Below are 23,133 nucleotides of genomic sequence, written 5' to 3' on the forward strand. Positions count from 1 at the left end.
GGCGTCATATTCACTGGATGTGAGCACTAAGCAGCTGAAATCTGATCTTTAACACTGTTAAAAGCAAATATCAGCTTGCAATATTTTCCTTGTGGTCTTATGACTTTGATGTGTCAAACCTCATAGATGTTGAGCTGCTCAACCAAATCTAGATCAGTGCCTTTCCGTCCCAGGTGTCTTTGGGACACTGTCTCCATGCCCTGCTCCTCCAGACCGTCCACCATATCATAGAAAGAATCCTGGTCAGGCAATGCTGCAAGCGTCTGCAAAAAGAAAAGAAGACAGAAAAGTCAAATTGCATATTAAGTCATTTCCTTTTGGTTAGATTAAACATACTTAATCAAAACTGAAATTTATATCGAATAAGGAAAGAAAATGCATGTTTTAAAGGACGTGTGTAATCATATGAGAGTTATATTTCCCTGTATCTAGTACTTAAGGATAAAAAGTATCTATCTAAATACCTTATTGATGAGGGTCATGGCATAGACCAGCAGCTCTGTGTCCACTCCATCCTTCTCATGCAGGATCTCCATAGTATTGGACCATGGCTTGCAGCCTGGAAATCAGCCCACGACAAGTAAAAACATAAGTTACTTCTTTATATATCCACCAAACAATTACAGTAAAAAAACACAAGCTAACAGAATAATGAGTGAAAACACGTTCCTCAGCATCTAGCAGAACGTTCAGTTATTTATACCTCTCTTGGAGTCCACAGAGGAGATGGCGTCGATCAGCAGCGGGGCGTTGGACTCAGAGTACTCCACAAAGACCAGCAGGAGCTTCAGAGCTGTTTTGACCACCAAACGGAACTAGAGGATGGGCATAAGAAGTTGCAAACTCATGCAGAGAAAGGAAACAGTATAAACAATGAATTTATTACAGTGCTGCAACTCTTATTTTGGAAATTTGCGCAGGTGCTTCTAAACCAGAAACGTTACAAATTTAGAAGTACTGGCAACCAGAAAATGCATATAGACCTTTAAATTTATTTCTCTGTGTGTGTTTGTGAATAATATGTTGTCTTGTTGTTTCTGAACTATGGGTTCCCATCATCAGATACTGTGTACTGAAGTCCATGTTATGTGCGCTTTAGTTAAGCGGTTCAGTGGTTTAGTGAGTTTGATTTATGTATGTATGTATGTGCTATGATATGTTCATGTTGAAAAGAAAGACCAGCACAATAATGGCCTTTAGGCTCTGAAATTAAGTCTTTCAGAACAGATATGTTCAGTGCAAAGCAGACGTGTGCTTTTAAAAAATAATGAAGGTACCACAAAACCATCAAAAGACACCACCCTCAGGTCAGGACACAGAATACAATCAGTAGCAGATGTGTGTGTGTTTGTGTTTCTGATTATAAAAGCTAAAAATAAAGATCACCAAACAATGACTGGCAAACTCATATGTCTGCTTGCAGTGTGTGTGTGTGTGTATATGTTGAGGTTGTCTTTTTTGTGTGTATGTGTGTATGTATGCGTGCATGCCCAGCTATACCTTTGAGCCAACCAGAGTGTATAACCACTGGACTGTCTCAGCGTGCCTGATGACTCCATTCATCCCGTCTACATAAAGCATGATCTGCCCCAGAGCTGAGAGAGGGGGAGGAAAAAGAAACAAAATGTTAGGCAGACAGAACAAATATAGAGAGATTACTGTAAACATACCAAGCACATCAAATGGCAACTATGTGCCGCACGTGTTCATCTACAGCAGCTATAAATAGCAGGGAAACCCATCAGGGATTAAAGGTTGCCTTTCTCATGCTTTGGGCCTTTATGACAAAACCAAACACAAAAGAAGTGCAGAGCAGAAAATGGAAATGATTTGGAAACATCCTTGTATTCAGAGCTTAGTGATATTGTTTCTTATAGCACGTCTCAATGTTGAAGATCTTCATCTCATTACTTTTACGTATATAGTAGCTCATACAAGTTTATCCAGCCCTGCTAAATATTTATAGAACTCCCTGAAACTGTGCTGAACATCCTTTACACTCAGTATTTGCTTCCATAAACTACAGACACTTCCAGGTCATCAGTAATGGAAAGCAACTCAAGTTCTGTGCTTACATACACTTTATGTATATACTTTATGCTGTAATCGATATCCTTATCATGTTACAGAGGAAAAAGTTGTCATTTTAACTCCATGGATCTGACAACTACAGTTACTGGTTACTTTGCAAATAAGAATTTACATACAAAAGCACACAAAAAGAAAGCATTTAGTTATAATGGAGTATTGCTTTTTACGGCCTATTACTTAAGTATATGATCTGAATAATTCCACCCAGTGGTGAGGTTTTTGATGATGACATTACTTAACTCATCATAACTCATTCACTTCAACTTTTTCTTCAAGATTATTTTTAAACCAAAGTCAGTAAAGCAACGCAGCTTCCCATGTTGTAGCTGTCATCTGTTGCTGTATGTCAAAGCATAGAGCAGATTACATTACAACCAAACCAGCATTAAGGTGAAAGTATTTTACCATATGCTGAATCTAACTTTCTGTGACAAGTAAATATAACATGAGCCAGAGAGCAGGGAGAGCACCAACACTCCCCAGTTTTGCAACTGGAAATGGTGCGGTACACAAAAGAGATATCTATTCACATGTTGCTGAGAGAGTAAGTCAACACAAGTCAGCGGAGAGGGAAAAAAAAAGCCTAATTAATGCTAAAAAGCATTAGCAGTAGGAAATACTACTGGTTCATTCACAAGGAGAAAAACAGACGGTAGAGTAGAGAGAATATTAAAACAAAAACACTTTCACGTGGGTCAAGCAACTCATAAAAGTCAATCCAATAGCCGAGACCGACCGACGGTTCTGTTGTAGTTCTCATCGTCGCTCAGGGGTGAAAGGCTCTTTTAGAAACTGATCTGCATTTGCCTCTCATTCCCCCATCAGTACTGGTAAGCTACAATGCAAGGCACAAACATCAGGAGTGTTTGTGATTCAGTGCTTTTCTCAAGGACACTTTGACACGTAGTACCCATATCAAACTACCAGCCTGAACACTGAAATCAGGCCTAGTTTCCATTATATTTCTTCAAGTTAGCCTTATGAAACAGCTTCCTTGCACTGAAATCACTGATAAAAGTGAGTCAGAATGCATGGTGAAAGCCAGTAGCAGTTGGATGGTTTCCCCTGATTAGTTGTTTTACACACTGCAAAGCTGTTGAGTGTTCAGGAGCAGCCAGTGAGGCCTCACACCAACAGAACCGAAACCTCATTTAAATTAAAAAAAAAAAAAAAAACTTCAGGAGTTAGATATTTTTCCACTGCTGCTTTAAGAGCATTTATCTAGCAGCACTGGAGAGTGGATTTCTAAAATTTTGGTGAAAAGCAACTGAATGAGAATGAGGTCTAAACTGTACCAGCACAGATCCACTTTTTACATACAGATTATTAATATAAAAATAAGTATCAACTAATACTTTATGATGTATTATTATAGTTAAAGCTATCCAGTGGTATAAACCAATTAAACTGAGCTTCACCTTTACCAACTGCAACCTTAAAGTGAGAAACACATTAATGCATCAATGATTAAAATCCAGTAATACAACATAAAAATAATATAAAATAAATAATAAATATATTTTAATGCTAATACTTTGTACTTTCATTCAAGTAAAGTAAATGTGGCAAATAAAAGCCCAGAGTACTCCCTCCACCATTGTAAAATAACACACATGCGCAAGAACTTTTAACATTATCTTGTCGAGAAAACATGCAAGGAACGCCCAGCAGCATTTCTTGTAAAGTTAAACAAAATTGTAAATACATATACAAAATAGCATCCCAAAGTTTCATAAAGCAATTAAAGTGAAAATTAAATAAAGGTAGTAGAACTTAAATTTGGAATTTCAGGCCTTTTCCTTCCCGAATTCCTTAATCTGTAGTCCCAATTCAGCAGCACCAGACTGTGGAGCAGAAAGCAGACTTGCTAAGCAGCTCTCCAGTGAGAAGACTGCTGGTCTTCTCATCAGTTGAGACTGAACTGCAGGCATGCTCACTCAGAATGGTCATTGGTGGTGAGGTTGTTATAGCTAACAGTACAACTCTGCAACAAAGTGCATCATCTGGGGTCTTTTGCAGTAGATTTGAACTGATTTCTGCCATTGTTTTTGCTTCCATTCAGTGAAATCCTGCAAGCTGTGACTCTGGGCACTTTCGGTGGTGTAAGAAGGAAGCTGGTCACGCTTGTCATAGAAACTGATTGGTACTACCCGCTGCTTTAACCCCAAAACGCAGCTCCACCTGTCGACTGGAATGGCTCCAATCAGTGCATACTTTCCTTCTTAGTCTGTGGCACAGTAGCCTTCGGTGTTCATAGGCTACTACTCATGACATGTGACCAATCGGTGAGTATTTTGGGCGGGACATTGCAGAAGACTACACAGTGGTGCCTTGAGGCAGGCAGAGGCAGCTGTATCCGAGCCACCGCAGATAGAGATTGTTACAAGAAATCATGTCCTTGCAGCTCCATTTGATCTGTATAACCAAGTTTTAAGCTGTAGATGATGTCAAGAGGGAGGAATTGCAAACAGATTTCTTTCCTGGTGGTTGTTTATTGTTGTATTTTAAAGCAAAAGCACTGAATATTGCATCCAGGTCACGAGTTGAGAGAGAAAGTGAAACACAATTCCTGGAGAAAAGGAAGGAGAACTCTGTTCGACCTCATGGCATTCTGATTAAAGAATTAAATGACGAGGGAGACGGAGATGGAGGCGACTATGATGATGGCAATGAGGTCAGTGATGATCATGATGATGATGATGATGACAACGATAACAGGGCAAACATGATTATGGCAATGTTGACGACAACTGCGATGAAGATGATTATGATGACGGAAAGGGAAATGGTGATGGCAACGGCAGATTTGGCGATGACATACATTATTATGGCAATGACGAGCCCAGTTGTGATGATGACGAAGAATGCTGAAGGTGACAATGAAAGTGACAACAATGGCAGTGTCAATGACAGTTACAATGGCGAAGAAGATGACAACGATTATTATGACGATGGCAAATATGATGACGATCATGTTGATGACAATGCCTACGATAATGATGATGATGACGATAGCTACGGCTATGATGATGTTGATGGCAATGACAGCGGCAGTGAAGATGATGACTGGAGTTGAAAACTGATGATTTATATTTAGTCAGAGCAATACTTGCTCTGACTAAATATAATTCTGTTCTATGGTAACTGAGTTTATGCATTTAATTTTTTTGTCGTCTTTAGTTTAACTATTGTATGAACCAATATTGGGTCAAAGTTGTTGGAATGAGGGATTACTAACACATAGGCCGCACTCTGTCGAAGAGTTTATGGCTTGGGCTGCCCCTCGTATGTTTAAGTCTGTTAGTATTTGTTTTTCCAGTGTTTCCAGTCAACTGTCAGTTATCAGCTATGATAAGAAAAATATTCATAGAATTTGAATTTCTAGCTTTCTTGCTACGCCTGAAAAACACATCCGTTAATTGTTCATTAGTTTCTGAGTGTCAACTATGCTAACAAAACAAAAATGACCACAGTCCTTATAATACACATACAGGTAATGTATGGGACGTAGTTTCCCTCTCAGTGACTGAGCTTTGAAATGTGCATCCATAAAAGCCTCGATTTACAGCCGAGTTTCCTGTTGTCAGTGAACCAATCTTTTGACATCGTATTCATATCATACTAAGAAATGTTCTTACATCTACTTTAACTGATATTCTCCACTTTAAAGTCTGTAAAGCAACATTTGTGGAAGTCATTCAAACAGAAAGACTATAGAATAGAGTTTTTGTCCTTTAAAACAAAGTAAAACAACTCATGTAATTAGTCTGTTATAGCAACTTTCAAAAGCTTTTACCTTCATTTTGTCCATGCTTAGACCCTTGTTTCCTCATAATATAATATGATAATCACTATCTGATGACTTATTGTATCAAAACATCAGCACTGTGTAACTTTCAGTGACACCTTAACTTCAGCTTCTCCTGCCATATTTCTGAAATATGACCTGTTAAATATACGCATGAAAGACATGTAGTCACCGCTGCCAGCTTAGTTGTTAAACCTGACAGACTTGCTTCTGCATCGTTCAGATTATTATTACATAAATAAAGAGCTGTAAATGACCTGTGCAACGGTGTTTTTACAGTTGGGGGTTTAAGCAAGAGAAATTTCCATCCATCCATTTTCTATACCGCTTATCCGTCAGGGTCGCGGGGGAGCTGGAGCCTATCCCAGCTGACTACGGGCGAGAGGCGGGGTTCACCCTGGACTGGTCGCCAGTCAATCGCAGGGCCAACACACAAAGACAGACAACCACACACTCTCACACCCACACCTAGGGGCAATTTAGAGTAGCCAGTTAACCTAATGTGCATGTTTTTGGTATTGTGGGAGGAAGCCGGAGTACCCGGAGAAAACCCACGCAGGCACAGGGAGAACATGCAAACTCCACATAGAAGGGCCCAGACCGGGATTCGAACCTGAAACCCTCTTGCTATGAGGCGACAGTGCTAACCACTGCACCACCGTGCCGCCCGCAAGAGAAATTTTGTTCAGGGAAACCAAATCAGAGTTCAGAGTTGTCCCCTTAAGATTTATTACTGAGAGTGAGTCATTAGGCAATCAATAGCAACAAAAACACTCCATAATTATGTCACACATGTTTGATGTAGATATTTTGGACAGGACTGGAAAGGAACGGTCATGTGTAGATACTTAAGTATGTTGAATAAAAGAAAGGACCTCTCTGGGGAATTAAGTGTGTTTTCGGCTATTACACATCATTTTCAAAATGTTAGAAAATACACAGCTTTGTTAGCGTAACATTGATTCACAAAATGTGGTGCCTTTTTCTATCATTGTTCTACTTAATTTCATAACATTTTGATCATTTCATCACTTACAGTTTTTAATGCTATTATCAGAACATTTTAAGTTAAATTAAGTTCAATTCTGTTACATTTAGTTTTTCATTTCTTTGCTAACATTTAACAGAAGTAAAAATGAATTCTTAAAACGTATGTGAAATCAGATGTTGCGTGTATTTTTCCAATATTCTAGATATATTGTACATTAATGTCAGAATCTCTGTTTGCTAAAATCCCATTAAGGCAGTAAGAGAGATTATACCTCTTAATATGTAGTTCTGGTAGTTCTGGTCAGCTTCTGCTCCCACCTTGATGAGACACGTCAGACCTTCAGCCATCACAAACTCGTGAACCAGATCTTTGTCATCCTTAAGTAAAGCAGCAAAAGCATACAATAAGTTAATACATACTTTTGCTGCATACATACAGAACCACAGCAAATCCCTGTAAAACTCATTATTTTAATAAGGCATAATTTCAAGTTGTATTCTTTTCTACGACCACATGGTGTCAGTAATGTACGGGATTAGGCATTAAAGTTGACAGTATACAGTATCAACTTTCAACCTCCCACTGTTTCAGGCCAGTTGACTCACACACCACATGTGTGTTTCAGCCATGTGTTTTGCAATTTGTTGCTTTTGACACATCATCTCGTACTACAAAAACAAAACTGAAAGGATGATGAAAACACTTCCATGTCATATACCCAAAAAAGCAAAGGAGTCCTAAACCGATGCTGGCCTCTGGTCAGCTGCCTCAGTTATTGTCTCAATTACTGTCTCATTAAAGAGCCATTAGGTGATAAATATGCATGGAACCTGGGAGGAAGTTATGTCATGAACAACAGTTGTGTTTTCTGTAGTAACCAAGCTGCATAAAACTGAGGAGATTCGGGAGGTTTTCATTCAACCATCAACACATCAGGTACTGACATAAATTTGATTCCGTTTTCTAAACCTTTTTGGCCCATGAAAGTGTCTCCCATTTGTAATCATGGCAATTACAATAGCAGTTAAATGCTGCAAGTTCTCACAGTGCTGTTTTGTTTGCTGAACTGTTACATTTGCGTATTCTTGTGTGTGTGCTCCAGAAAAAGCCCTTGGTATTTTAGGTGGCTGACTCCTCTCATCTTAAAATAAAAGATTCACACAAACACCCACCCACACACACACACAGACCTACACACACCCACTCATGTACACACACAGGGAGAGAAACGCCACGTTGATGGAGATCCCTGTCATTATGGAAGCGCACAGTGGCCACAGTAACCAACTGTATTCTACAACAACAAACTGACAGAAACTGCATGTGAAATATGTGTGCGTTACCTGAAAAATTTGCTTCAGAGAGAACAGTGCCCTTCTCAAGTCACGTCCATTGGAGTTATACAGTCTTTCTGCAGAGAGACAGAGACAAGGAAGTGATTATTTTTCTTTTTATTCAGTAACAACAGTGTCAATACATATTAGACTGACTCGTTTTAAAGACAAAATGTTTCCACCTGACTTAAAGCAAACTTGTCTGTTTGCCTTGTTTATTCCCCTGCGCACCTTTTCAACTCTCACCAATCTTCATGTGTTCCATGACTAGATCAATAAAACTCGTGAGTTAAATGAGTCTCAGCTGTGCAAAAGCCGCACAACAGTTTGATATGCGAGAGGAACCCTGGGAGCCGATGGAACCAATCACACTCCTCGGCTCTGATCACCTGGGGCAGGCACTTCATCACACACTTTCACCGCGTCCTCACTTGCAGAGCAACATGTGCATGGTCTGTCTCTCTGTCTCTCTCACACGTACACACGCACACGCATAAACGCGCGCGCACACACACACACACACACACACACTGCAGTGGTGATTAGAGCTGTATTGGAATGTTAATGAGCTGCTGGCTGGGCTTCAACAGTGAGGTATTCAGGTCACGACACGGAAAGCACTCAGAAACAATGGCTTCGAGCTCTTCTACCAACACTCATATTTAGCCTTATTATTCTATTCTTTGATCACAAAGAGATCGTTAATATGCTTGTATGATATTAGAGGCTCTGCAAATATTCATGGTGACACCTGTGAACTATACGGAGTACTACTTAAGTCCTATTACAATAATACTTTTTTAAATGTTCTTATGGGGCTAACTACAACATTCATAGTACATGTGTCTTATTGTTGTAATAAATTTTATCATACTTTCCGTAATTCCTTTTGTCTTGTCGACCTCCTGTATATACAAGCATTTGTATATGATATAGTGTTTGTATTTGGAAGTGCACACCCGCACATCAGACAACAGAAAGGTTGTTCCTGAGTGCTCTGCATTAAGCTCAGTCAGCCTGTTTAGCTGAATGTCCATACTGTCCATTTGTGAGTATGAACAGTTGTGCATTCAACTGTGTCTCAGCGGGGGGTTTCAGAACCTGCTCGTGTAAATCCAGAGTTTGCGAGTTGATGACAAATCCTTCAGTCCACGAGAATAGGGGGGTTGGTTAAGCATATGAAGGTAAGGGCCTGCCGTCTGGAGCCCGATGGTAACTGTAGCTAAGCTAGATGGGGCTAACACAAGGCCAGGGTCAAAACCATTATCATTCCGCACACAGATGAACAATTACTGGTTTGTCTGTCTGTCCATCTGCAGGACAATTCCTGTGAGATCTGCAGGAGCATTCATGAAATACATGTGTGATAGTCTGCAGACGAGATAATCAAATCAATTAAATCATAACAGCCAAAAGGCAACTGGCACCACTGTGTGCAAATGTGTGGGAAAAAAGTGACTTCAAACTCACCGAAAAAGCAAAGAACATGAACTAAGAGAGGAAAGGAAAGGAAAGGAATTCCCCTTCCAAAAATACACAAATTACAGATATGTCTTAGTCATGTCACTGGACTAAAATGTAGATTTAAACTTATTTTTTGAGCAAGTCCAGCTCATTGAAAAGATGTTTAGTTTACAGATAGGGCCTGAAAGTTGTAAAAGACAATCACAGAGTTGTGGAGTTTTTGTGTCAAACCCAGTTGACTTCTGTGTGTCAGGTTACTGTCATGGTTATTTCTCACTATATCTACTTCACAGAGATCATTTTGGTACAATCACTACTTGTGGCACAGATGGGAGTCTGTCCAGATCACACTCTACATGCAAGCTCGACATGGCACAATGGTTGAATGCTGTTTTTCTAACAGAGGAGAGAGAGGTGCTCATCTGTAACTGCAGCCAATTTGGTCTGATTTCTTTGAGCCCAGTTTCTCTCGGTTTCCCTGGAAATTAAGTGGCCACTTAATGATTCAGGGAACACTCCATTTGGCCCTTGAGGGCGAATGGTTCATTCAGTCAGTCACGTGCAATATTCATGTTCTTCATCAGGACATGAGTGGGGCTGTCAGGGTGACCTTTACCGAAACATCTGCTGTCCATCAGGAGCATGTCAGCAGCAGTGATAAGCCTTAAACTTGGCCTTATTCATTCTGGTGTACCGTTAGTGATGCGGTCAGGTGTGAAAAGGTGTGTTATAAAAAACTAGAGTTTACAGGGTGAACCAACAGCAATGTAAATAAATGCACACAAAAAAATACAAACATCAAACAACTTTTGACTAATTACCTCAGTGTTGATACTGGAGGGATAACTTTTGGAGCTTTCAGAAAATACACAACGAGATTTTTGATAAATCATCATCAGTCATGTTGGTGTAATGACAAAGTGGGTAAAGTTAAATATTAAAACTGCACTTAGCACTTAGCCATAACATTGTACAACAATATCAAAAATCTAAGAAGATAGCTTATCTAATATCACAATAGTGACTTAATATCAATATATTAACCGGTCCTACTCCTGGCAAAGTACTCAAAACTGCTAATGTGGTACTTCCCACTGCCATAGGACAATAGAAAACACACATACCCATGCACACATGCACGCACACACGCAGACTCACAAGGCGAAAACAATAAAGGCCAGATTTAACACTCTTGAATTTTTTCGAACCATTTTCCTGATACTAAAAGACTGAGACATTTCTTTACTTGTTTTATTTCAAACTTTAGTTAGTAAATTAGTTGACGTATGCATTTTGCAGTGCACAGTTGAACCAACAGTCTCACATGCCTGCATTAATGTCGTCATGGCAATACGCTGTAATCGCCTGATAGTTGATAACAAAGTCCTGTCAACATAATTACCCTCCTGTTCCAGAGTAAACAGAGTTTGACTTGCTGAATGATCAATGGGCCATTTTCCCACTGGCACAAAGAGCTCAGCTGTCTTAACACTGTGTGTCAGTAGAGTGACGGTGCATACAAGCAGGCAATAATTCAAACCAACCACTCTCACCTTCAACCTCTTGGCTAAACAGCCTGGCCTAACAACAGTGTTTCAGTGCCTTGCTTCTGTAGAGCGAGGCTGAAATAACGGCAAAGAATAAACTGTAATGCTTAATTAGATGGTCTAAGGGACAGAGCCGGAGACAATGGGATAAGTGAAGAGGAAGGAGGGGAACACAGCAAAAGGATGATTTCTGAAAGGAGGATCTGTCTGTCCACGTGTCTTCTGCTGGTCAGTCTCCCTTTTTCCTGGCCATAGGTTTTATTATTGTCACACGAAATGGCGAAACACTGACTGGGATGTGTCATTGTGGCTTGTGCATGTGCTAAGTGTGTGTGTGTGTGAGTGTGTGTGTGTGTGTAAATGCATGCATGTGTGTGATCGCGCATATGCACCCATGTGCAGGCCTTTGCCTGTGTTTGCTGAGTTCAGACAGACAGATGAAGGGAAGACAGAAAGGCACATTTCATTTATAGGTTCACTTGGAGTTTTACTGTTTTGTTTTGGAGGACTTGCAGTTCTTGTCCACACTGTTTTGCCATGACCTCACATGCACTGCAATATGTCAGCCTTAACAAGTCACTTAGCCCTGTGTCCTTTTTTGATTTTCTAAAATCAAGAGGAACAATCTGCCAGTCAAATTTTCTGATTTAATCGAATGTGTTTAAAACAAAACTCTTCATTCCATCTGCCTTTAATGGGGTTCACAACACACAAAATCTGTGTACACTGAATATCCATACTCCATAACTCCATAAGAGCCTCTCATAGCATGTGAGGCTAGCACTATAATTAGAGCTTTATCAAAGCAGTGACATGGACACTGGAGATCCTGCTGTCTGTTGGTTTACACACTCATAGGGTTTATTACACCTTAAACACCACTAGTGAAGACCCAACAGACATGCATATTGTGCATGAAAACATATATAATTCTAAGCCTAAAACGCCTGCTACAACAACTTTATAACAGAATGAAAACAATTAATCAATTACTTTATGTATTTGTTTAGTAATAAAGCAGAAAGTTACAATAAAAGCACCTGTACTGTATGTGCATTAGCACACGTGTGTGAGTAGGGGTGCGTCCTCTGCAGTTGAACAGGGATTCCCCCAGTGCTGAGGCTGTCTGCTAAGTCGCTCAGGAGTGGTCAGATTCCTCCTTCACCTCCTGCCATAATTAGATTAGTGCTGTGACCCTTCAGCTTTGACTAATCCCTCTACATTTACTGCACCATCAACACATCTCCCAACAGAAAAACACACAGGCCAGCTCAGGCTATACTAGGCTTAATCCACAGGAATTACACTCAAAACCACACTGTCGAGCTGCTGCGACGCATCAAATGCAAAATTAGAGTCCCCAGCTGGCTGAAGTCTAATTCAGTTTTGTTGGCCTCAGCAACAGAAACAACCAAATACTACTATGCTTAATCCTCAGATTTAACAACAAGCAGCCACCTCAGCAGATGTTTCTTAAAGGCGACCTGGTTACAGGTGCTGTGGTGAAAAGGTAAGCTAAAAAATGTAAAGACAAATCAAGAGAATTATAGGAATCAGTTTGGCATTCAGGATTTGAGGATTTCTCATCATGTCACTTCTGAGAATTATCAGTCTCTTGTGGTTTGTCTGTTGCTGAACTTATTGTTGTGGTTTTGACATGGTTCACCCTCACCACTCACTTAATGTCATTTTTTTGGCTGCAAAGAAACTCACTGTATAATACCTGTCCAGCACCGAATGTTAAATGGGTAAAGTTAGAAACTAGTAAAGGACCACAGTGGAGAACTTAGCAACTAAAGAGCCAAAAAACATATTTCACTCAGGAGTTTATGAAGACCCCTGAAACATGACTCCATATGAAAGCTAATTTTGCTCCGTATCTGCTGAATGGCCAACTAGGCAACTGTTTGCTATCAAGTTCTCCATATCAGCTTGAAAGGTGATGGTATGTTAATACTCAAAAAATAGTTACAGCAAATTCTCAGCAGTGGACATCAGATACAAAATACTCTGTCATGGCATCTGGATGAGACGCACAAGGTACACGCTTTCCTCTTGAGACTTGCTTTGTAAGCTCCATCGCATTGTGCAGTTGCTGTCATCATCTCATACTTGTGCAGGTGTGTCTGTATTGGAGGAAGTGGCCTGGTGTGTCTCATCCAGGCACTAAAGGGTATCCTTTGAGATGCTGAGGGTTGTGCCAGAGCTGTGGTATTTGACGCCCTCGGAATGACACTGGGCTCGCTTTACCTGCCTCAGCTCTAACCAGGCCAAACCCTGAACCCAAAATACGGATTCAGTGTCTCTAAAACACTGACAGAGCAGTGATGGTAAACCCAAAATCATTACATCAGCTTAAATATGGAACATAATTAACTTCATTAAAATTGGTCTCAACACATAAAACAAATACAACCTTTAATCTAAGCTAATTGGGGAGTGCAAAGGAAATAAAGGTGGGCCAAGAGGCAAACCCCAACGCAATCACCGCATACAGTGTATATATAAACTGTGTGCTTTGATCCGAGGGAATAATTTTGGTGTGAGGTCTTCATTGGGTCACAGGATATTTAGAGATAAGCATGCACTGAGGTCAACCAAGGGCAATATTTTTCTTGATGGTACAATGGTCTGCGGGTCAGGCGGGAGAGGGGCGGGTCACAGCTGGTCGTCCTGCATTTAAGCCCAGTTAGAGCCGCTGACTCATGTTTCTGAAGGATTTCATTGCACCCCTCTAAAAACGCCCCCACACGGCTGTCTGGGCCAATCAGTCAGTTGGCTTTCAAACTAGGTCTTCAGTGCAATCTAAAATAAGTGAGAGGAGCATGAGGTTTAATGGAGAGCTGGAGAGCTTCATTTAATCCCAGGAAGTCTTTCCTCTCTGTGCTGCTATTACGCTAAATATATGTGGGCTGGGTATCAAACATACTGTAACAAGCCCGGATACTGGGTTCAGTCTTTGTCCAGGTCATGCAGTGCACTGTGTGTGCTGCCCTGTAGCCTCAGTCAAGGAAAAATTCAGTCAACTGGATGAGGCAACTCCAGTTATTTCCAATTCACACGTGTCAGGATTTTTCTTTTGTGTCCCAGCTGAAGACAAGGATTTTCACACCACTGTCACATTTGTTTTCACTTGTTTTTAAGGGGAGTACTCATGCTCCTTTTCAGCTCTATTTTTTATTCTTTATTCTATGACTTCATTTAAACAGCTTTGCATAATTCACAGTTAACATGACTTATTTACTTTATAGCTGTCCTTTATGCATCTCCTCAGTTCATCCTCTGTCTGAAACAAGCCCTTTCAGCCCCTGTCTCTTTAAAGCCCCCCCCCCATAAAAGCCCACCCCTCCTGAATGAACTTACCATGGGGTAGCCAATAGTGCCACACTGACCGCTTTATTTGGTGATTTTTGTGAAGTAGTTTGTGAGAAAAATAAGTGACTGAGTTTCCGATGGAAAGATCGCTTTGCTGCTTACCTAGATAAGTCAGTTAACTGTGCAGTTCAGTGTCTTACGTATCAACAGTGGTCCTATTAGCTAGCTGAATCTGCTTGCACTGGGAACTCGGTCCACAGTGTTGAGTGTCGACATTTTATTATTTCTATTCCATTCAATTTGTTAGTATCATCTATAGCTGTTGACGTTGAGGAAATAAATATCTGCATTTATTTTGCTCAACTCCAAGAAATAGGTTTAAAACAAAATAAAATGTTATCCTTAAACTAAATGAAAAATCCAGACTGTACTCAGCTGAAATATTCCAGTATATTTGAGTTACAGTTGTATTGTCACATTAAACTACAGTTCAGTGTTTAATGTTTCATGTCCCTTTTAACGAAAACTCTCACTCCTGCTCTGTGTTTAGATCTGCTGTAAGCTACGGCATTTTGACTTCACACAGAAGAACTGCCTTTCATGTTTATCTGATTGGCTCTTCTTCCAACGTTTATAAAGACTTTTTGCTCACAGGGCTCACAGTTTTTATAATTACATTTACCTCATTATTTGAAACAAGTTTAATACATCCGGCATTGTAACATTATATACATGAGAGAAAATAAGAGTAAGTGTGAGAGGTTTTCTTAAAGACAGCTCAATTCAAAATCAAATGACAGCTTAATAATGACCTTTTAATGTCTGTCAGTCAGGGTTTGCATTTCGTATCAGCATCCATGTGCAAAAGTGCGGTTGGGTGGTATTTCCTTCTTGTGTGTATGTATGTGTGGAGTGGCATGTCCATTAATCTGTAGTTAAAAGGATAAATACTGCACTCTAATCAATCTGTCATAGTGGAATATAGTTTGGACAATAATGCACGATTTCAGTCACATGTCAAGTGAAGTGAAAAGGAAAAGTTGGCAGGCAGCAAAGGCCAGACTGCAGAGGACAACTTGGTTATTTTGCGACTGTCTATTTTTTGTCTGTTGGTCTTGGCCTACAGTATGAGTACTGGAGGCTGCTGATGGTACAGATGACGATAGAGGCCCCATGAGCTCAGAATGTGTGTGTGTGTGTGTGTGTGTGTGTGTGTGTGTGTGTGTGTGTGTGTGTGTGTGTGTTTCTACATGTGTGTTTGTGTGTGTGAGAGAGAGGAAGAGAGAAAGAAAGAGAGTGAGACCTCCAAGGTTTCACTATGGGATTCGTAAGATTTAGAGAATGGACATAGACAGAGATTACACTGAGCTCAGCAGTCACACACACACACACACACACACACACACACACACACACACACACACACACAGACATATCGCATGTACACGTATAGTCAGGCAGACACAGTACAACAACAGAGGCCTAAATGCAAATGTACTGTGAATGGAAACACTTGGGAGTAAAAGAAAACAAACTTTTATATGAATGCCATAAATCCACGCTTGTGGAAACAAATGGCTGCTATATTTCAGAGTTTATACACTGATTTAAAGGACATGAAACATACACACATACACACTAACACACACACACAGACACACATGGTTAAACCTCTCCAGACTGTAACCTTGAACCATGATGAAGGACATCAGCTGTGAAAGAAGCTCAGTAGCAGATGTCCTGAGGAAGGAAACTCACTGCCACATAAACACGTGCAAACCCATTAAAATACACACACAAACACACACACACACACACACACACACTCACGCAAATACAGTGTATCCAAACATATGACCAGAACGTGCTGTCTGCCCTTCATATGCCCCCGGCACCACTGAATTAGCCTACAAACACACATTCACACACACACACACACCACAGGGATACTTACCAACAACACAAACACAAAAATACCCTGTGTTACCACGGCAATGAAAGGCCTTAGTCCCACAGGCTGCTACAGCACTTCTATATGTTCACACACACACACACACACACACACACACACACACACACACACGTGATGTTTTCTTGTATCATTTCCGGATGTTAATTTTATACAGTATGACTGTTAGAAAGGCCTAAAGCTGTATACAGTTAAAGCCTGAGTAATAATCATAAATAAACAAGACTGTGGTGGAGATGACATAGAAGCTGTTGCCTCGTTGTCTTATTGCTGTGGTACCTGCTAGTGTTTTGCAACATTAACCCCATGGTTTCCATAAATGCAATAGCTTTCTGTTGCAAAAACAATGTCCACTGGCATTGGAAAAAAAGCAACTTCCTCACTCAGAAAAACTTCTTTGCTGTGAAAAATGGCTCACACAAACTGAGTTGGTGAAGTCAAGAAAGCAAATAAGTGTATTTCTCAAAAAACATACTTATTACTTTAATGCAGAAGAACAAGGCTGCAAACTTTGGTATGATCAAAATCTTTTTTGTCTGGTAACTCTTCTAATCTTCCATTCAACTTTTGTTCAACTGAACGGACATTAAATCACAGAGTTGCTCTGTAATTGCATTTTATCCGTGATGGTGCATTGTTATAAAGTATGACCTGATTTTCTGCAGCATGAAGCCAGACGCAAAAGCTGATTGTGAGAAATATCGTGGCGTTCAATCCCACATGCAAGGGTGCACGTGTAAAACAAGCGTCCAGTGTTTTCCCTCGCTCTGCCCTCACCCTTTGTCACTCCATCTCACTGACTCTCTCTCTCTCTCTCTCTCTCTTTCTCGTCTCGTGCTTGCTCTGTCATGTTATTGTTCGCTGACTGGATTCAAAGGGCATGTGAAAGGACAGACAAGCAGAGAGATGAAATGAAAACAGAGCTTTACACAGGTATATGCTCTCAACTTTCTAATGATTATGTAATACTATGGAATAATGCAGCCAAGTCACATTATCATCCACAGGTGGTTTAAGTGCTGAAACTGTTCTTTTATTGGCTTTGAAAAAGTCAGCCGGCCATGTTTTTCACAAATAAATTGACAGGACTGACTAAATAAAAAAGGGAAATTTGACAAATAAGAGACAGGAAGACAGACATAAAAGTGAGAAAAGGCAGACATAGGTACAGTGAGAAAGGCAAACACAGTGGAAAGAGACAGAGAAACCAGAGCAAGACTAACAGCAGCCTGAGTGAGTAAACAGAGAGGATAGAGGAGGATATGTGCTGCTTACCGAGTGGATTAGCTGAGTGAAACCTTGCTCTGACTCATACCACACTTGCCTGTTATTATACACCTCCCTTGCTTGTGTGTTTGTGTGCACACGTTGATTTCTGTGTATGACCCAAATACAACAAGCGTGATGACATATGACAAAAGCTCCTGTGTGAGGGTGGTATGGCATAGATAATTTACAGACAGAAAAGACACCATATCAGTTCAACTGTTTTCAGACTACATTCTGTGTGCTGGTGTTGGTTCAAAGTTTAAGTGGTATAAATGATGATAGAGGGCCAATTAATTCAGTGTGTGTGTGTGTGTGTGTGTGTGAGTGAGTGAGTGAGTGAGTGAGTGAGTGAGTGAGAGAGAAAAAGAAGGGAGAGTAGTATGATAGTTAACAGAGGCAAAAGAGTGTAATTACGTAATGTGGTGCAAATATGTAAAGAGCTCCTGCAGATTAGCTAAATAAAGACAATATATACTGCATTATATTGAACCTTTATAGGAGCATGAGTTGCACATGTTATGTCATACACAGGGATAAAAATTACTGGGGTTAGCAGAGAAGATGAATTCTTGTGAGTCCAGTCAGATTGTTCTCTACATTTAATTGCCAAAGCAATATTCCCAAACCGTTTTTAAATTGAGAACTCCAAAACAGGAACTCATTCCAGGATAGAAGAATCACACTGTGTGTGGAACTTAGCAGAAAACTTCCACTCTCCTCACCTGTAAGTCAGCGGACCACTGGGCTATGACATAACTCACAGAGCTGTTGGCCAACCGCTGCTCTGTCTGGCAGGTGCATTTCCTCCTTGCTTTGTTTTTCCCTTGTGTTTCCTTCCCTAAGTGATTTACCATTTTCCTGGAAATCATCCCTCTCCCCGTCTCTCTCTGCACATCCCCTAAACCCATCATCTCTAAAACCCCATGGCTGCATAAGATGCCAAGCCCGCAGATTCTCCAGTGTGTGTTCTGGATGTTTAGCTTGTGGTAATTGTAATGTTTTATTGCATTATGTAATAGTTTCAAATGATTAAAACAGACCAGCCAGAGGTTTGTACAGGCACATTGGGTTTCATATATGAATAAGCCCAGACATAGCACACACACACACACAAACAAACACTTGCACACACACTCACACACACACACAAACACGTAGTGGTATATTTCTTACTTTCTTCCAGTAAGCACACTGAGTGTTGGGACAGCAAACCCCAAACAGCAGTGTGCTGTGCCACAGCACAGCAGTTGGGCTGCTCATGTTTGTCAGCATAACTAGAGCCCAGGGAAAACCCTGCCACATCCACAGAAAGCACAACACTGCAACATAGAGAGATGACCCACCACACAACAGTCACTGATCACAGTGACAATAGCAAAATGCACAGCTGTGACATACGGCTGGATTACACGACAAAAAACATTAAATCCATAAATAATCACATTGTAATTTTTCCTGCATAACATGGAATATTGAAACAGCCTAATATGCAAGGATGTAGTTTTTATCTGCTACTGATGCAACAGAGAACATATTAACTTTGCTTAGGCAAAGGTTTTCCAACATGACCTCCTGTTAAATTGTAAAAAAAGTAAGACAGCAAGTTATTCACAGTTAAAGAAAATCTGCTGCAGTAGGAAGGAGAACAGCTGCAGGACAGATGCATGTTACAGGCTTTTCGACAACAAACACTGCTGTAAAGCTATTCCACCACTTCCACTGCTCGACACCTCCATCCCTAATGCCTCATCAGTCCATCTCTCCATCTCCCACAGCAGCAAGGCATGACTCATATGGGTGCAATGCTCTCAGTCGCTCCTCAGGGTCTCAGCTGCCGGTGAGGAAAGAGGGGAAACTATGTGAGCGATTTTCTTATTCCCTCCTTCTCTCTCTGTGAAACACAGATGAAGAGAGTGGAAATGCCCCTGTATTCTGAATGCATAATGACTGATTTTAGATAACAGCGAGATAGTGAAAAGAAAATACGGACACATAAACATCAGCACACATTTGCACGGAAGATATCGCGACTATGCACAGATAAAACAAATTGAGTGACAGGCCTAAACTTGCTTTGCAAACCATTCACAAGCATCGCAAAATATCCTTGTTGACTCACACACGTGCACACAGACGGATCACTAGACACAACTGCTTGAGCAAAAGCCACAGGTGTTTGTGAGAACAAAGAGTCACACAAACAGTGTGTGAAGCTGAGCAGAGCAAATATAGATTTAGAGAGCGGAGCGGGCAGGCCAGGAAAGACAGAAATGCAGGGGTTAAACAACAGAAGTGCAGGGTGTTTGAATGAAAGCAGTTATGAGATGTGGAGGAGAAAAGGGGACGGTTGGACAACACAGAGCAAAGTAGACTAACGGAGGATGAAGGGGAAATGATGGCAGATTGAAAAGTAGTCTGAACGTGTCGGCTAAAGTTAGCACAGATATTAGAGGGCAGCGTGCCAGCAAAAACCATAAAACGCGTCTGGAGCTTTACGACTGCACAGCCACAGATCTCTTATACCACTGCCCCCTCCCAGGTTGCCCATTACCAAGCATTATCTCCCTGTCACACCATGTATCATTACTGTAGCCTTATCTCCCACAGCAGGGGGACACCAACACAGTAAATCGCTGCTAAAACCAGCTGTAGTCATCGCTTTCTGCTGCATCTCAAGGCCAGACTGCTGTCACTGCCACTGCACCACCCACTGGTAAAGCAATACAGCTTTATCACTACAGACCACCATGTCAGTAAGCTCATATTTACAGAAATTTTGATTTGTGTAACTCTCACTGATGCCATCAAATCCTCAAAACATCTCTTTAAAGTGTATAAATACAGTTACTATAAGCCCTTGTTTTTGTATTGTAGCCTGTTATTATTATTTTATTCAATCAGAGCTGCATAAAAACATGCTACTAGAAATGAAGTGACAGAAACAAGAGTGATGCGATGACAGGCGTGTGTTTGGTAACAGTGAATCTAGTGCTGACTGGGAAACTGAGGGGCAGACAAAGACACAACACAATCTTTTAAGTCTTTTTTAGACAAGCTACGAATTTGTTATATAACAGCACAACCAGAGAAAATCAAAGCAAGTCAACCTTCACTCCTCCTCAACCTTCAGTCCTCGTCTCCCCTTCACGATACTGCAGGGGGTGATTAGAGATGGATAATTGGGATGTACAAATCCAACAGTATAGAAGCCAAATTAAAAAAAAAAAAAAGATTAAATTCCAGAGCCAAGTGCCAAGAGATTGAACAGGCTCCAAAACACATGCAAGGTCTTTTGTTCTGCACTCTGTCTTTTGTTTCACCTGCTGTACCACTCATTACAGGGAGCTTTACCTGTCAGATAGCATACCCTCTCTATATTTGATCACTTCAACTGTGTTTAATTACTGCATAATCCCTCACTTCGGGAGAGGCTGGGAAAGGAGACCACATGGCAAACAAAAGCTTCTGGATACTGAAAAGATTCTGGTAAGTACTGCTCAGTTTAACAGTGTGCAATGACAAAATTATAGTTTGTACTCAGCCTGTGCAGCTTTATGTGGTGTTATGTGGTATATCACTAATCTTCAGTGTTTGCTACCTTTGCCTTGAATTTACTTATTTGTCTAGATGTTATTGTCTAAAAAAATAAAACAACAAGAACATCAACAACGAAAAACTATACATAAAACATTAACAACTGTATATGACAAATTGTACACACAATTCAGCTTTATGTGGCTTTACTGTAACTTTTAGCTAATAATTTAATTATTAGTAATTATTACTAATAACTGGCAAGTGGCAAATGGCAAGTTATTATAATAAAAATACTAATAACAGCATTTTGGTACCTCAGACGGAACAAATTCACATCCATAGTGAATCATTGCTTTGATGATTTCATACTGCAGGATGTATGGAGCACTGACCAAGTATCACTGACGCTGCTAGTGGGGCTCCAGGCTTCTAGTTACATTACATCAAACTCTTGCATAGCAGAGTTTTGGGAGGGGGGGAAATCTAACAGTTCGAAGATAACATTTGTATCATTTCTCATACCAGCTATCAACATTATTCCTTACAATTCTCCTCTATCCTTCTTTTTTCACCCCTCTTGCTTCCTGTAACTCACATTTAGTAAGCAGTGGCTCAGCGCTGTGCTGCCTTCCTCGCGTATTTCTGTGCTGTCAACACTTTCTAAAGATAACACCTCCACTTCACCCCCAGGCCTGAGCCACCTCCCTCCACCCGTCAGCTACAGTCCACAACAACTCTGCTGCTACAGAGACAGCTAAAATTAACCCTTAAACAAGGGTTTTGATTGGCAGTCTGATGGGACTGCAGACCACAGGCTCAGCCGAGAGAATGGGAGGAAGCATAGGAGAGAGAGCATGTGGGTAGATACTGAAAGACAAAATAGCAAATGAGAGAGACATATAAAAGTACATAGGCAAAAATGACGAGCCTTAGGTCAAACCTAAAGCTCAGGACATTCAGAACACCTGTCCTGCACTGAAAAAAAGATACATTTCAGCTAAATTTGCCCCAGTCTCTCAGTGAGAGTCATGCAGTAAGTGCTGAGAAGAGCTGGAACATGAAAGTGCCACGAAGGCCTCTCTGGTGCAGACACACTGCCTGCAGGGTAATGTTTACACCAGCAGTCAAAGTCCCTGCTTTGCTGATCATGCCAATGTGCCTTGCTTTTCATACACACCAGAAAAACTCATCACACCCTCTGTCACACACACATGCATCCTTATTCTCAAGTTGGCAAGCCTGAATGTAATTAGATCTTTCCGTTAGCAGCAGTGCCAAGACGTGGCAGAGAATGGCATTCCTCATAGCTGAACTCTTTTTTTCATCCATGTGTCCATGAAAGAAGATCAATGAACAACTGTAGAGGGTCACAAACCATAAAGTCACCCTAACATCTGACCTTAATACAATCAAACCCTGATCCTTGTTAATCACAACTGAAAGCTGATGAAGCCAGTAAGATTAAGAAACTCTGTAAGGAATTGATCCTTTCCTGTATTTAAATCATGTAAACCAAATAATTATCACACATGGCACAGTCAGTAATCCGTACATTTATTTCAGTCCCACGACATGCAACCCCGCTACACTGACCAACTAATTTTTGGGCGGCAGATACTTGATTCCGGAAGCAGTTTGCATCCTTGATTGTGACAGACTTTTCATTTAGTGGATAGTATGCTGACCACTATTCAGGCGATTTGAAGGTCAAGGCCCTGAAGGATTAGAGAGCGTTAAACAGGCAGATGAGTGGAAAGCTCAAACGACTCATTGAAGTTACTCTGAGAGGGGGTGGAAAATAGTCAGTC

At 40.7% G+C, this 23,133-nt stretch overlaps 1 protein-coding gene across 7 annotated transcripts in view; it reads right to left on the reverse strand.

Moving 5' to 3' along the window:
- Window positions 1-23,133, reverse strand: part of fhod3a (formin homology 2 domain containing 3a) — a 56,107-nt gene that overhangs the window by 22,133 nt on the left and 10,841 nt on the right. For 5 of the 7 annotated variants that reach the window (XM_046417298.1, XM_046417295.1, XM_046417294.1 and 2 more), the window contains exons 4-9: window positions 8,234-8,301; window positions 7,162-7,267; window positions 1,501-1,595; window positions 704-815; window positions 465-559; window positions 120-263 (exon numbers count right to left, since the gene is read on the reverse strand). In XM_046417298.1, the coding sequence (XP_046273254.1) occupies window positions 120-263; window positions 465-559; window positions 704-815; window positions 1,501-1,595; window positions 7,162-7,267; window positions 8,234-8,301 (620 nt within the window). Of the gene's footprint in view, window positions 1-119; window positions 264-464; window positions 560-703; window positions 816-1,500; window positions 1,596-7,161; window positions 7,268-8,233; window positions 8,302-8,384; window positions 8,478-23,133 lie in introns of those variants that run through there. The other 2 variants (XM_046417297.1, XM_046417296.1) reach the window with 2 other exon arrangements.

The sequence above is a fragment of the Scatophagus argus genome, chromosome 17 (assembly GCF_020382885.2).
Source record: "Scatophagus argus isolate fScaArg1 chromosome 17, fScaArg1.pri, whole genome shotgun sequence".
Taxonomy (NCBI): Eukaryota; Metazoa; Chordata; class Actinopteri; family Scatophagidae; genus Scatophagus; species Scatophagus argus.